Source organism: Mandrillus leucophaeus, unplaced genomic scaffold (assembly GCF_000951045.1).
Source record: "Mandrillus leucophaeus isolate KB7577 unplaced genomic scaffold, Mleu.le_1.0 Scaffold1293, whole genome shotgun sequence".
NCBI lineage: Eukaryota > Metazoa > Chordata > Mammalia > Primates > Cercopithecidae > Mandrillus > Mandrillus leucophaeus.
Window position 1 is genome coordinate 14151 of NW_012101247.1, and position 16088 is coordinate 30238.

At 36.2% G+C, this 16088-nt stretch overlaps 1 protein-coding gene across 1 annotated transcript in view; it reads right to left on the reverse strand.

The window, feature by feature from the left end:
* LOC105533890 (leucine-rich repeat serine/threonine-protein kinase 2) overlaps positions 1–16088 on the reverse strand; it is a gene marked incomplete at its 3' end in the record, with an annotated part of 159019 nt that overhangs the window by 13848 nt on the left and 129083 nt on the right. Inside the window, exons 40-42 of the mRNA XM_011972478.1 lie at positions 10900–11090; positions 5625–5785; positions 567–735 (exon numbers count right to left, since the gene is read on the reverse strand). Of these exons, the coding sequence (XP_011827868.1) occupies positions 567–735; positions 5625–5785; positions 10900–11090 (521 nt within the window). The remainder of the gene's footprint in view (positions 1–566; positions 736–5624; positions 5786–10899; positions 11091–16088) is intronic.

The window sequence follows — 16088 nt, forward strand, 5'->3', positions numbered from 1 at the left end:
AAAATATGAGAAGAGCTAAACAAATTTAAAAGGGTATTTTGGGGTGAGAACCAAAGTAATGGCTAAGGAATGAATTACAAAGTCCTCTAATTTCTTGAAAGCCTGAGACAACCATTCCAAATGAGCTTCGATAACATTAAATACGCATTTACCGATTCTTACTAAAAATTATTATTATAGATCATTCAGTCTTCCATTCCTGCATGTAAATTATTTCACTCCAAGAAAATGAAAACATTCCAGGATAATGAGTACATAGTAATTATTTATGAAAATTAAAAATCACCAAATGTGGAGTTCTAACAGCAATTTCCTTTTCTGAGTATGTTTCTAAATATAATACTAAATGCACCAATATTAATTTAGAATTCTTTTAAAAAGTCTAAAATTGCTACCTTTTTCAGGTGATTTTTATTAGTATGCCACAGGATTTAAGAATATTTATGCTTTAAACAAAAAATGATCATCTGTTTAAGGAATTAAGCATACAATTACAATTACATAAAAATAAGGCTGCTGATATTAAGAAAAAATAATCTTCATTGTAGAGGAAACAGAGCTTACCAGGTAATTTTCCTTGTATTGCTAATTCATCAAACTCATTTGGAAACTTCAAACCCTCTACTATTCTACCTCCAGTTGTCAAAATGTCATAGAGTAGCAAACCAAATGAATAAACATCAGCTTGTTGATTATAAATGACATTTCCTCTGGCAACTTCAGGTGCACGAAACCCTGAAAGCAAGCAGATAAAATAAATATGCCAACATCAGGGCTCATACATCCAAGGAGGCATACACTTAGGCTCTATGCCAAACAAGAGAGTCAGGAAGAGATGTTCTAAATCAGGCTGTGTTATTTTTATAACCAGGTACCTTGATCAAGTCAATTAATTGTCCTGTCTCATAACATCTCACCCCCCGAGATTGACCTCAAAGGACAATAAAATCCTTTCAATCTTTATTATAAGTATCTTCAATCTTGAAAAATATTACCTTGAAGGATAATAAGGATAAACATTCAATGGTAAGTTATTAAGTAATATTTCATAATTAACAAATAAAGCTTACTAGGAAAACCTATATCATTTTTCTCATTCCTAATATTAACTATTTCCAGGACAGTGTTTTAAAAACAGGAGAGATGAGCAGAAAGGAGATTTCTAAACTTCACTCCAACTCACTTCAACCTGACCAAAATTCTAACACTCTCATTATTTCCTGAACTTGTCACTTTGCTCCTTCTACCCAAAAAATAAAAAATAAAAATAAAAACAACAACTAAAACAAAAAATGCCTTCTCTCTTGGGTTCATGCCTGAAATTCTTTTAAGGGGAAATAAATCTTTTATTCCACAAGAGAGATAAATTACTTTTAAATTCTTCAGAAAAAAAGAGTGATTTCAACATTTGTGATAATAATAAAAATATAAACAACCTAAAGAAATCCAATCACAAAGGGAAATGGTTAAACAATTAAACAATGTATACCATGCAGTAACTTAAGGATCACTTTCTAAGATGATATGCTATGACATAAATTAAAAGAAAATGTAGGATAGAATCCTGGATAGACAGAAAGTTATCAAATATGTGGAAAAAATCAACTGAATTATTTTCTTAGCTGTGATAATGGTATTATGATCATGTAAGTAAACATCCTTATTCTTTTTTTTTTTTATTATTATTATACTTTAAGTTCTAGGGTACATGTGGATAACGTGCAGGTTTGTTACATATGTATACCTGTGCCATGTTGGCGTGCTGCACCCATCAACTCGTCAGCACCCATCAACTCATCATTTACATCAGGTATAACTCCCAATGCCTGTCTCTTATACACATCTAGATGTGTATAAGAGACAGGCACACCTCCTTTTAGAATAGATTTTACCCCTCTAGGCAACAATCCGAAGATCGTAGAGCTGTGCAGAAGGTTGGAATTTTTTTTCACAATGAGTCAGAGAACTCTGAGAAGATAACTGTGAAGATATGGAAATGAATATTTACTTCAATATGGAAATGCTTTTAAACTTCTCATCTTCCCCTTTTCAAAGTAAATATCTTCATTGGCACGATCTCTAGCATGAAAACATAGTATTATTTATAGATTCATCAAGTGCCTCAATTCTAATATAATATCATTCTAAAAGCTTATTTAAATTCTCCCAGTGAATCTCTAGTGTTCTTGATTGCACTAACAATTTCCTGATGAACGTCATGCCACTATTAAGCGGTACAGCCAGTTTGGTGCTTGGTAAATGTTCAATATATTGTTGCCAAATGAATGAATAAATGAATAAAAAATAAGTATAATTTCCCCTTGGAGAATTATCATAATGATTATAATGTTAAAATACTTGAGAAAATATGATTGTCTAAAAACTATTTTTAGAAATAATTTTTCAGAGAAGCTTGTATTTTAACAAATGCAATAAGTAAATAAATAAAGGATCCATAGATGAAGAATAAGAGAAATTTATGAATTAAGTCTGAGTATATATCACATTGTGTACTGAAACATATACTTTATTTTTTACTTTCAGAGAAGTATGAGTAGAGTATGTTCCATAATCTCCATCAGATATTCGTGTATGTCCAGCCAGTAACATTTTATTTACCCAAAGACTGTAGTATTTATGTGGGTGTGTTAAATAATATCACATTAGTTAAATGTTAAAGCCATCAGTCAGCATTCATCTCAGTCAAAAGTGCAATTGCCACAGGACCCAGAATTAACTGTCACTCCCAACCAGATATGATATAAATATATCCATTTGACTGAGTTAATGTTGAAACTCTCCAAGTTATTTAAAGGTGAAAATATCCATACCATAATTATTTTCAAAATATGGACAGACATGGCACCGGCCCTTGTCAATAATTGCATTGTTTCTGTTTCTGCGTCCCCAGCTATCACAGTGCTGGACAGGAGCTCTGCTCTCAAGCTGCTTGGGTATGCATTTTGTCTCACAGTTTTGTCCTATAGGACCTTGTAAATGTTTTTGATACTCTCTAAACTTTAGTCTCTGCATCTATAGACTAGAAATAGTAATAGCACATATATCAGAGGGTCCTAAGGATTGAGATGCTCAACTCATGGACAGAGCTAAGCACAAGCCCAGCACATCGCTCATGCTCTGGAAGGTTCTGCTCCTATTACAGCTGTAATGGACCCACACTCATAATGCACACACTTCGGTAAGAGTTAGTACAAAACTGCACCCAAAAAGTTTAACAAATCCATCGTCTTTTGTTTCTCTAGAAGTTTCCATGTTAAAAGATGTAACATTAACAGGAAGATTCATTAAACAGAAAAGACAAGAAGATAACTGAACTTGTATGAGAGGGAACTATTTTCTTCCCAAACAGAACTGCTTTGGGGAAGAAAAAGTTTGGTGACAGTAGTACTAGTAGCAGTATTAGTAGGAGTGAGAATTATTGTTATTTAAAATTGGAGGCAGAGTTTAGGGCTAAGATAATTAGAAGTGCTCTAACAATAATAGAGTAATGATAAAGGGAAAATCTAGGTTACAGCCAGAAAAAAAAAAAAAAGCTTCCAAAGTATTAAGAAGCCTGTGAGAAGAGTGGGCACAAAAGATTAGGCCCTGGGTTTCTGTCATGATCTGTCTCCATATTTATGTTACCACCATTCAATATTGGAGATTAAAAGGGATCAGGAGCAATTGTGTCGCTTGGTATGAAGAATCGGATGGGTATTACATTTTAGACAGGTATTGAGCAAAACCAGAAATCAGATACTGAAAATGAAAGGCCATGAGTCTGAACCAAGGTGAACTGAGTGGCTGCTAGCTGACCCAGACCACAGAGCGGAGAAGCAGAGCCCAAGTACAAGAGCACAGCCCATAGAGACCCGAGAGTTCCACTGTCCAGTTAAGTAGACAAGGCTTCAACAACAAATTTTCACCCCATGAACAGAAAGACTGGGTTGGGAGATGCAGAAAGAAGAAACTGAGTGGTCCAGTCCACCTTCATGTGCCATAACAAAAATGAGCAGATCTTCCAAAAGAAAATCATTGTCCTGTGCCCACTTTTTTCAGGTAGGAATATATGAGGTCTATGGAATTTCATCCTTTAAGATTGTTTTTCCAAACCTCTCATTGACAATATTTGCTATTCATGGCTCTGTTGTTTTGTTTTGACTTTTTTAATAGGGAAAATTAAATAAGCTTCTTCATGTTAGAGTCACATATGGTTTAGGAGAGACTATAGAATTTAAAGCCAAATATCTCTGGATCTGGTTCTCATTCAGACTGAATTCTTATCTCGGCCAATTACTGAGTGATATTCTGCAAGTTATATAATCTCCCTGAGCCTCAGTTTTCTCATTTGGCAAATGAGAAAATAATAGCTAACTTTCAGCCCTGGCATGAGGATAAGAGATCTTGTCTCTAATATACCTGGCACTGGGCCTGACGCACAGCACGGTACTGAAAAAAATTATAATTAATTTCATTGAACTACACAGAGACACTCTCAGCCAGAATATACACTTTGAAGTGTTTATGAGAATACACAGTCTACTTCTAAAATGTACCTATGCAAAACAAAAGAGTATATATGTATTTGGAGCAAAAATAAAACCAGGCATTGGAATCTGGAGCCATTTGTTTATCTAAATACAAAAGTTGAGTGGGCAAGAATTGAACTGGAACCTTTTCCCTAGTGAGATATCCTCTAGCATATTTTCTTCTGTGTCAGGCATGGTGATTTAATTGAGTTGCAATCATCAAGATGACGTATAGCCACCTGTAATTTTACTTACAAATAACTAACTATATAAAGTTTCCCTAAAGATAGAGTGATCCTCCCCTCCAAACAAATGCCAACCCCTAAATGTTGTATTTCCTGCTCAAACTGATGTCTGAGACAACATGTCTGTACAGATCACTGGCCCCATAACTGCTTTTTAGGAATCTGAGCTTGAAATTCTGATGAATTTGAGTTGAAGAAGTGGAGTGGGAACTGAGAAAGGGAGGGAATATTCCATGGGGTAGATAGTGATGTGCACAGAAACCCTTTGAAGGGTCAGGGCCGGCCCCCTGTACTCAAACATGTATATATTTCTGCAGCAAAATGTATGCATATTCACACTGGGCATGAGAAATAAAGACTGTAATAAGCATCAAGTCAGTTTGCTTAGGTTTTGACACCAAATTAGTTATTTAAAAAAAAAAACTTGGGGTTTTCAGAGTTATGAAAAAGAATTTGTGGATTTCAGAGTTATGAAAAAGAATTTGTGGACCTGAATTTGATTTGCCTCACAAGTGTCAACAGTACCTAGACTGAAGTTTTTGCTGTTACTTTTTACAACCTCTAGAGTATCTAAAGAATCTAAAAATCTAACTTATAAAAATATAACTTGATATCAAACGTTCTCTTCTGTTTTATTCAGTTTTTGCCCTGAAAAATTACATCAATTGTCTTTTTTCCTACAAAATACAATGATAAAAATCACAATGTAATGCTTGCAATTTTTCACACAGTAAACCTCTGTTCCCAATGTGATAGACTCTGGTTTCCTTTTGACTCTTCTGAACTCACATCTGAGGTCAGTGGTTATCCATCCTGAAGATAGAATTACGAGACAAACCTGATCACCTACCTGGTGTGCCCTCTGACGTTTTTATCCCCATTCTACAGCAGTACTGAGCAATGCCGTAGTCAGCAATCTTTGCAATGATGGCAGCATTGGGATACAGTGTGAAAAGCAGCACATTGTGGGGCTTCAAGTCTCGGTATATAATCATGGCTGAATGGAGGTATCTGCCAGAAAATGCATAGGAAATCTTATTCAAATGTGATTACATTATAATAATTTCTCTCCAAATTTCCTTAAATATACATGTCCATTATGCCAAGCATCAAAAATTCTGTGCTCACTTTGACCCTTAAAGTTAAGTGGTATTATAGAAGAAAATCAAAACATACAAGTCTAATATTACAAAGTAAAGTTATGCTTTAATAAATGGTCAAATCTGATAAGCGAATGATTTCAATTTTAAGACAAATCTATCTCAGGCAAAGACCCAATTTTTGGAGACTTTTCTTTAGTATATATGAACAATTACTTAAAGGCAATTCTGAATTCCCTCAATGATCATGTGAATATTTTAGCTATTTCAAATAAGTTAAATAAGAATTGATGGGATTTTGTTGTACTTGCCATTTATTTAATAGTTTTGATTTTCTTAAAACCATATAGAGGTTTAGCTCAGATTTAAAATTTTTCTCTATTCTATTTACCATTGATATTTATTTTTCTGACTAAAATGTTTCCCAATGTTTGGAAAATATTTTCTACTTTTTGGATGAAAACAAATGAAAGTATAAGACTTTTGCTTGCTATTAGTCTCTTCTTCTGTTCGAGTATATAATTTACCATAAACCTAATCATGTTAGATATTAAGGTTAAAAAAGAGTATTTTGGGCTGAGTTAGAATGAATAAAACATTGTCTTGGAAAAGATAATGGGTAACATTAAATTCCATCCTTTTGGAGACTAACCCACGCAATCATGAGCAACTAGAGTTGAACATTTCAGGCAAAGAGTAAAAGCTAGTTAATATAAAAAAAACAACATAAAGTTTTTGTCTCAACCAGGTCTTATCCATTCTGGAAACATGGTCAGTGAGCTTACCGTGTTTCAGCTACTAATACTATTATCACATTATATGTCTATAAAATTCTGATTTCCAACTCTGTCTTCTCTGCCCCATGATGTCAAATTGACTACAGCATTTCATGTGATGTCACAGCTATGTGACAATCTAGGTTGAAAATAATTTTTCACAAGACTTAATGGAGTTAAATTTAAATTCTTTGCTTATTCGTGACTGTTAGTTTTGGCTCACATTATATCAATTAATAGTTACTCCATTACCTAGTACCAATTGCTTCTGGAAGGATTAGAAGAGAACAGCAATGATACCCTGAACTTTGAATTGTATGATGGCCTGGAGAGTACGTATTATTTAATTGCATCAACTAATACAGCAGAAGATTCTCTCTCTTCCAGGATGTAGTTGGGACATTTGACATTAGGCCCATTCATTTCAATATACCTATTTTGGGCTGAAAAAAATAAGATAAATACACTAATGAAGTTGACCTTCACAGTAAGTAATGGGCGTGAAAGAAAAATTTACTAAGGGCTTACTGAAAGGCCATTAGGTACCCTTGCCATGCTGAAGAGAAAAGCTGAGAGATTAAGAATAAAAAAACTAAAGCCAAGTCACACATCACTGAACAGTATCCAAATCCTTTATAAGACATGCCTCTCTAAGTATATTTATAGAACACAGACTCAGAATATTTTCCAAAGGCTAAAAAGGAATAGTTAAGCTTAATTTGAAATAATGTCAGTGGGAAAGAGATAATATCTTGGTTAGTTAAAATGTTCAATTATAGAATATAATCTTAAGAAGTGCAGTTTTAATAGCTTTTAATAGACTAGCAAAATAGCTTTTGAAATAATAAGTAAAGATCTTTCCTTCCTGACAATAATTTAGCCATAATTTATGCATTGTGTAACCATGACTATTGTCAAATATTTTATTAAAACAAACTGGTTTATATTAAGTTAAACAGTCATTCTTTGTGATTATTTTAAGAGTTGCTAAGAAACTTCTTTCTTCATAGCTTAAAGTAAACTTTATCTCATTCTGAATAGAATTATTCCAAAAATAGAACGCATTCATTCATTTGACAAATATGTACTAGGTATCTATGAGGGCCAGTCATTTAGTATACAAAGCCATCTTTGTATATCTGCTCTCTTGAGGGTGTCACAATCCAGAAGGATTGTGCCCAAATAGTCCTCAAACAGGTGTTCAAACAAGGTTCCAGAAATATGTAACTACCACATGCTAGGGAAGCACAGAGGAAGAAAAACATTGAGGTAAAGACAGCAAAGTTGAGTCTCCCACTAGGACTGTAAGCTTTCAACCTCAAGAACAATATAATATCTAGCTTTCTCTCTTTAGCACCTAAGACAATGTCTTGCACAGAGCGTGTGCAAGAAACACAAGTTGGAGAAGCTAACACTTCATGACACATTTGAGCTTCACAGTAGAGATGATATGTGAGGAAATTCTTAAGAAAAATGAGGTTTCTAGGTAGACAACTTGGTGGAAAGAGAGGAATAACAAATACAATGACGGAGAGACATGAGCATAACTGAAAATTCAAGACTGTCATCATGGCTACAATGCAGTGTGGGCAGTAGGGTGGCAGGGGCTGTAAAGGGAAGCAAGAGGCATACAGAAAGAGCTTTGATGCTATGCCAAGAGTTTGGATGCACTTTGCAGATAATTGAGAACTGCCACGGAATTGCAAGCATAAATTGATTTTTATTTTAGAAAAGAAATTCTGATAATTCCCCGGACATGCTGAACGAAGGCAGCAGTAAGCAGCGTAAAAGTAAATGAATTGACTAAAAAGATAATGTAAAATAGAGTCAAGGACCTGGTGGACAAATGCATAGTTGCTTTTCGGGAAAGGTGTTTGGCCTGGATGGGACAACAAGTATCCTGGCCTGGCAAGTGTGGGATATAGCAGAAATAATAGATTTATAGTGGGTGATGTACCAAGGCAGTACATTCCATTTTGAAGATACTGAAACACAGAAACATATAGAAAATGCAGGTGATTATATTTTCATAAGTTTTATAGAATTATGATAAAGAGTTCAAAGGAAGTGGATTGAATTGGAGAGGTAAGTTAACAGGTAAAAAAAGCAAGATGGAGGGAGAGCATGTAACGTGAAGAAAGTTCTTGTATGTCACTCTAAACAGCTCCAGCATTCAAGGGACTCCAAAGGAGCATGATTTTATTTTCTGTGCTAAAACATACTTGGGAAAATAAACCTTAATGCTGAGTTTTAAAAATTACTTAGCGCTGGTAGAAGACTGATAGATACTGAAATCTACTAGCCTTTTGTGATACAAAATCCAGAAAGCTTTTCTGGCATTAAGCTAAGAGCAAATTAGGCAAATTATTTTAAATATGCTGACATTTCATTTACTTCATCAGAAACTGCTGGATTTGTTGTTTAAAGTAAGGTTTCACAGAACTAGAATAAGTCATTTTAGAGACAAGGTGTTTCGAACAGTGTTAAGCAAAAAAAAAAAAAAAAAAAATAGCAATTCTTCACTTTATAAATAAACACTTTGCGGATTTGTGGAAGAATTAGGGAAAAACTGAACCTAGAGTTAGTTAAATGAAGGAAAGAGGGCATTGAAATACAGGAGACTAAGCTGCACTTTACCTACATTAATTTAACCCAAGGTTCCCCCTGGTGTTCAAAAGCAGAAATATCAACTCAAATGCAAATCCCTGCACCCTGTTTCATTTCATAATCTGGACAGTTTTCAGTAGTTTCTGGACCCTTTCAGGAAGGGACATTTCTGGATACTACCTAAAAGGCATATTCATAGCATTTCAGAAGAGAAGGAAAGTTACATACACTGCTTTGCTACTATGCACCAGGCACTGTTTTCCTTCTTTCCTCATTTCTCCCTCTTCCCCTACTGTCAATACAATAATTCTGAAGGCTTACTATTTTAGGAGCTAGAGATACAATGGTGAATAGGATGAAAAGTCCCTCCTTTAATGGTACTTAGATTCTGATGGCAAGACAGAAAATAAATAAATTTTTAAAAAATGAAAACATAAAAAATCCTAGGCAGGAATATTTCTATAGAGGCTGGAGAGACAAAGGGTCGTTGGGGACATCCTCTGTGCTGAGAGTCCTGAATGAAAGGATTCAAATAATCCTTTATAATAAGTAGAGAACATATCTGGGAGTCAGACACTCCTGAGTGAAATCAATAGCCAATATAAAGCCTCTGGTATCCGCAAGGAACCTCAGGGATAGGAGTGGCTGAGCACCCTGCCCAAGAAATAAGGCAGGGGAGGGTTGATAACAGGAACAAGGCCTCATCCAACTTTCATGTTAGAAAAATCACCCCAGTAGCTGTGTGAAGAACGGAATGTATCATGAGACAGAGACAGAAGCAGGGGACCGAAAGGCAATGAGAGATGATACTGGCTCAGACATTAGTGAGAGAAATTATTAGAAGCATTAAGATATATTTTGGTGGCAGAGCTGAAAGATTTGCTAAAGGATTAGCTATGAGATGAGAGAGAAAGAAAAGAATGAAAGGTGACTCTCAGGTGTAAAGAGGTGACTGGGGTTGGGGAGCAATGGCAGAGCGGACATCAAGAGTTTCATCTGGAATGTCTTCCATTATTACAGAGGTCATCACAATTTTATGCATTAAATATAAGTCATGGTTCATAGACTATTTAAAAACTGAGAATCAGAGATATAAAATCACAGTTACTAAGTGTGTGGAATAGTGATAAATCCCAGGCCTTTTGCCTTCAAAGACAACAGCCTTTCCACTCCAGTGTGCTCCCTCTCCAAAGCTTGCTCTGGCTGCATGGATAGGCGTACCTCTGAGACATGTGAGATGGTCATACCGAAGAATCCAACGTGAATCACTCTAGTCCCCTTGAGAAGTATGGACTCATCTTTCCTCACTGAAATCATGTAATTGACACTCAATTTGATACTGTGAAGCCTAACTTATACATTTGTACAGAAGGCAGATCAGTACAGGGTTAAAATTATGGGTTCCACAGCTGAACTTGTGGGTTCAAAGTCTATCACTACTTGCTACGAGGTTCTACATGGTTTTCATACTCTTATTTTCTGAAATTAACCAAATTTGATCAGGGAAATGGTAGTTTTCTTCCAAATTGTTTGTAAATTGTTACTGGGGCACGGTGTTACTGGGAAGTGTTCTCGGAACCTGAGAGTAAGTCTGGGGTCACACTTGTCATGCACTGAATATTAAACAACAAGACCTACTTACCTCAAACCATCAGCCACATGGAGTGCAATCCTGTGCTGTAGGGTTCTAGTGAGGCTGGCTTTGTCCTGCTGAAGCAGGCGATCCAAGGAACCCTTGGAGGCTAACTCCATCACCAACATCCGGGGACGAATACCAGCTGCCAGCAAAGATATCAAACTGGGGTGGTGGAGGTGGCAAAGCACCACCAGCTCCTGCAAAAGTCCGAAATCATATAAGAGTAATTCACCATCACGTCTTACCCACGTATCTCCTTCTTTAAAGTGCATCAACAGGGTGACCATGGATTTCTCTGGATGACTGGATCATAGCAAACTTTCCATTTCTTCTCTGAGTTTTTTTAACATATTTTCAGAAATAAAAAGCTGGTTTTGAAACTACAGTTGACCCTTAGACAACATAGGTTTGAAGTGCCTGAGTCCACATATACATAAATTTTCTTCCACCTCTGCCACTCTTAAGACACCAAGACCCACCTTTCCTCTATCTCCCCCTCCTCAGCCCACTCAATGTGAAGATGATGAGGATGAAGACCTTGATAATAATCCACTTCTACTTAATGAAGAATAAATATATTTCTCTTCCTTATGATTTTTTAAATAAAATATTCTTTTCTCTAGCTTGCTTTATGGTAAGAATGGAGTATATAATACAGATAACATCCAAAACATGTGTTAATCAAGTGTTTGTGTTATCAGCAAAGCTTCCAGTCAACAGCGGGCTATCAGTGGTTCAGATTTTGGGGAGGTCAAAGTTATATGCAAATTTTTGACTGCACAAAGGGTCAGCACCCCAACCTTTATGTTTTTCAAGGGTCAACTGTATTGTCAGAATTAAACTGTTAAGTTCTATTTTTCCTTTGGCTCTGCTTTTGTCAGACATTTAATGCAGAAACAGTGCACACAGTACAGTCATACTAATGGGCCATGTCAAACTCATCTACTGAATTCTGGTTAGCCACAGAATCCTTCTCAGCCCAGGATTCTCTATAGCCACTACTAATCAGCTGCAACTGGCATATGAGGGAAAATCTGTCTATAATCTCTGGTTTAATGACTACAAAATTTACCGAGGATAACGCTCAACTTCAAAGAAATATATATCATCCCCTCCTGAAAACTCTCTGAAGACTTCTCATTTTTCTTAGATGAAAATCCCACCTACTTCCATGGCCTCACCGCCTGATCTGATCATGCCCAGGCCTCCTAGACCTTCTCCTTTCCCCCTCCCCTTCATTCACCACCCTTCAGCCACACTGGCATTCATTCAATCCCAAGCTGTGCTCAGCTTCTTCCCGTCAGAGGGTCTTCGCCTGTGCTGACCCCTCTCCCTAGAAATCCCTCCACCCTTCACATGGCTGAAGTCTTCTTGGCATTCAGATCTTAGCTCAAATATTACTACATCTTCAGAGTGGCCCACCATGGGCCACCCTTACTAATGCAATCCCTGGCTGCAACAATCTCTCTGCAATTCAAAAAATGTCTGAGATATCATTTTGGCTTGAACAGAGGGATTGGCTTAGTAAGGGTGGCCCCTGGCGGGCCACTCCAAGGATGTGGTAGTATTTGAGCTAAGATCTGAATGGCAACAATCCTCTCTGTGGCCCACATCATGTGAGACTTCACAGCCTCTTTTATGACATTGTTGGGCTTGAATTCCAGATTCACTTTATACTGTATGTTGCATTTTACTCTGAAACTGTAACTCCGTTGAAATTTATAGCTTATGTGACGTTAAATTGATTCATGCTTTAAACTGTGATCGCTGTAGAAGTGCTGCTTCTTAACAACCAGCTTCAAAGATGTGGAGTAGCAGCACCCACTGATTTATCAGGAAACTGAAACGTGGAGAATTCTGCAAACTGAAGAAGAAAGGCTGAACACCCTGAGAGGGGATTTTCCAAGAACAAAGTTTCAGACTGTGATCATATTTGCTTAGTAGATAAAATCTTTTTTTAAAGCCCATGTCTGATTAGCTCAGTTGGTTAAAACTGATGACAACGAGTTAAGTTAGCTCTACTTATTTTCACAGGCACAGACAAAGGCCTAATCCAAATTTTCTATCCTGGAAAAGCAACTCACTGACTGCAAAGAAAAAAGAGCATAATAGTACAGTGTAACATAGATCTGCCCCATGACTACTGGCAGAATGACCATCAAATGTCATTTTTATTTCTTTATGTTGTTGTCTTTTTTTTTTTTTTACGAGAAGAAGCACATTATGCACATCGGTTTTTTGGTTTTTTTTTTTCCAATTTCTTCCACCATTCCCTTAGTTTGCCTCCCTGCCTATACACTAATTGGTCCTGTAGACATTTTTAATGCACTGACTTCCATCAGAGTTCCCCAAACACATTGTGTAAAATTTGAAATGCATGCTGACAACTAACAAACAAAGCTAAAAAATCAATTTATATAACAAATTACCTACACATTAAAAGAGATTGTGCCAGATTTGTTTCACAGATAAGCTTCTATATGCAAAATGTTTAATTTGGTTCTAGAACTACACTGTGACTGTAGTTACTAATAATTAAAATGCCCCCAGGATATTTTGTACACACATGAAATTTTCTATTACTCAGAGTAACTGAAGTAGTGTGACTATGTATTTTTTAAAGGTTACAAAATTTTTAGTGTAGCCACTAAGAATTTTTTTGTAATAAATCAAAGGAAAACTAAGGATACATAGATTCCAGAAATACAGTTGAGTTCTGGTATAAGATGGAAAAATTAGCATTGAATTTTACTTCCTCTCTCACCCTATTTCTATCTCTCATTCCTAATGTCAATAAAGACTCAGAAAAAGAAATAAATACCCAGTAGTATCCAAACAAGAGAGAGTACAGGAGTAACTACTGTTAACTAACAGTGTATATTCCCCTTCCTTTCCATGATATTTGCTGAGGTACTCAACCTTTACCCATGCAGCCCATGGACTTTAGTTCAGGTGGAACTGACCCCAACATCAGCCTCTCAGAAAAGGTGAGAATATTCTAAGTAACAGCACCCTCAGGGCCACAGTGATCAGTTCGGTAACAGAGACCTAAAGCCAATTAGCACACAGCACTGCCCTGAACATAGTGCTTGTTGAGAAAAGCACAGGTGACTCAACTGGGGCTGAGAGACATTTATTTATTTAATGGGTTATTATGTAGGCCATTTGATTCCTTTGAAATGCAAGTCCTCAAAAGAGGTGCCCTCTTTTCTCCTGTACTTGGAATAAGTAATTGTGAAGCCTAGAACCATTTTACCACAATGGGAAAAGTCATTCTGAAGAAATTAAACCAATATAACAAGGTTAAAGGAATTTTAAAGAAAATTGGCCAGAGTCACTGGAATAAACCAATCCTATAGTGAGTACCTCCCATGACTTTTTTTATGGATGAAAAGAAGATAATTTCTCTGATAAGCTCATTGCAGCAAGTTATTGATCTATGAAGAGATGTAGAACAGAGTCTGAAGTATCTAGAACAAGCTTGTCCAACTCGTGGCCCGCAGGCCACATGTGGCCCAGGATGCCTTTGAATGTGGCCCAACACAAATTCATAAACTTTCTTAAAGCATTATGAGATTTTTTTGTTTACTTTTTTTTTTTTTTTTAAGCTCATCAACTATAGTTAGCCTGCCTGCCCTTGCTAGGTATGGTCTCAGCAGTCCTGGTGATCCCTGCCCATGTAACCTAAAAACAGAGTATCCCTAAGCAGTACACAGCCCTTAAAAGTCTATGGTCTACCTTCTTGTTCAGAAAGTGGTAACTTGAACAAGCAACCCTACATAAATGTGAAGAATGCCCATTCTAGTTATCTTTGATAATCAATATAGTACTCACTTCATAGATATGAAGTCATCCAAAACTACTCAATTTGGAAAACCAACAATATAAAAGAGAAAAATCAAGGTGAACCCATAGAGCAAATGACCTCAGAGAAAACAGCAATAATGCAAGTAATACAAAAAATTAAATTCCAATTGATGTGAACAGAAACACTTGAGGGTATTTCATCCAAAAATATGGCTACAAAAGAACAAGGAGAGGCGATGGAAAGAATTGCTGGAAGTGAAAAATATGATTATCAAAACAAAATTCAGCAGAAAACTAAATAATAGATGAGGCAATTCTGAAAAACAAACTAGAAACCTGCAAGAGATAGTCAAGTAAGTAACACAAATTATAGATAAAACTTGAAGAGGGAACTCAAACATGGACGAGATAGACCCAGAAGGCTTGTCATCTAATATATACTCTTGGAGCAATGGCAAGCAATAATGAATCATAAGTAACTAGATATAGGCTCCAGAGAAGGAGAGGCTTGACTGGGTTTAGCTTACTACTATATGTATATTATGTATCCTATCACCTAACCTGGTACATAGTAGCTGTCAATAAAAACGATTAATAAAGGTTAGGGAGGAAATAATAAATAATAGAAGAGAATACACAGAAGATAATTTTTCACAAAAAAAAATGAATTAGATGGAATGAAAAACAACCTACACACAAACATATACTTGTGAAGGTTCAGAACAATGAAAACAAATGAAATTCAAAAGATCAAATTTTCAGTTTTTAAAATGAAATTAAAGGTAGCTTAGATAGGAGCAAACATGACTGACTGCAGACTTCTCATTAGCAACAGTGGGCACTAAAAATCAGCGGAATTTTCTTCAAATTTTGAAGAAAAATTATTTCAAACCTAGATTCCTAAAATATAAAGTGTGATAACATATCCACCACATGCGAGGCAAAATTAAGATATTTTTAAGATGTAAGGACTGAAAACATTTACCTTACAAACACCTTTACTTAAAAAAAAATTATTCAAAGATATTCTTCAACAAAAACTAAGGACAATTCAACCAAGAGAAGGCATGGAATCCAAGAAACATTGAGAATAATCAAAGAAGGCAAGGAAACTAACTCATAGATTAATCAGTGCGCAAGCAGCCTAGAAATCCATCTCTCCTGTTTAGAGCAGTAAGTCATGTGCTGAATGATGAATGTCTTCAAGAAGAAAGTAGATTCTGGGGGGGGCGGAGCAAGATGGCCGAATAGGAACAGCTCCAGTCTCCAACTCCCAGCGCGAGCGACACAGAAGACCCGTGATTTCTGCATTTTCAACTGAGGTACTGGGTTCATCTCACTGGGGAGTGCCCGACGATCGGTGCTGGTCAGCTGCTGCAGCCCGACCA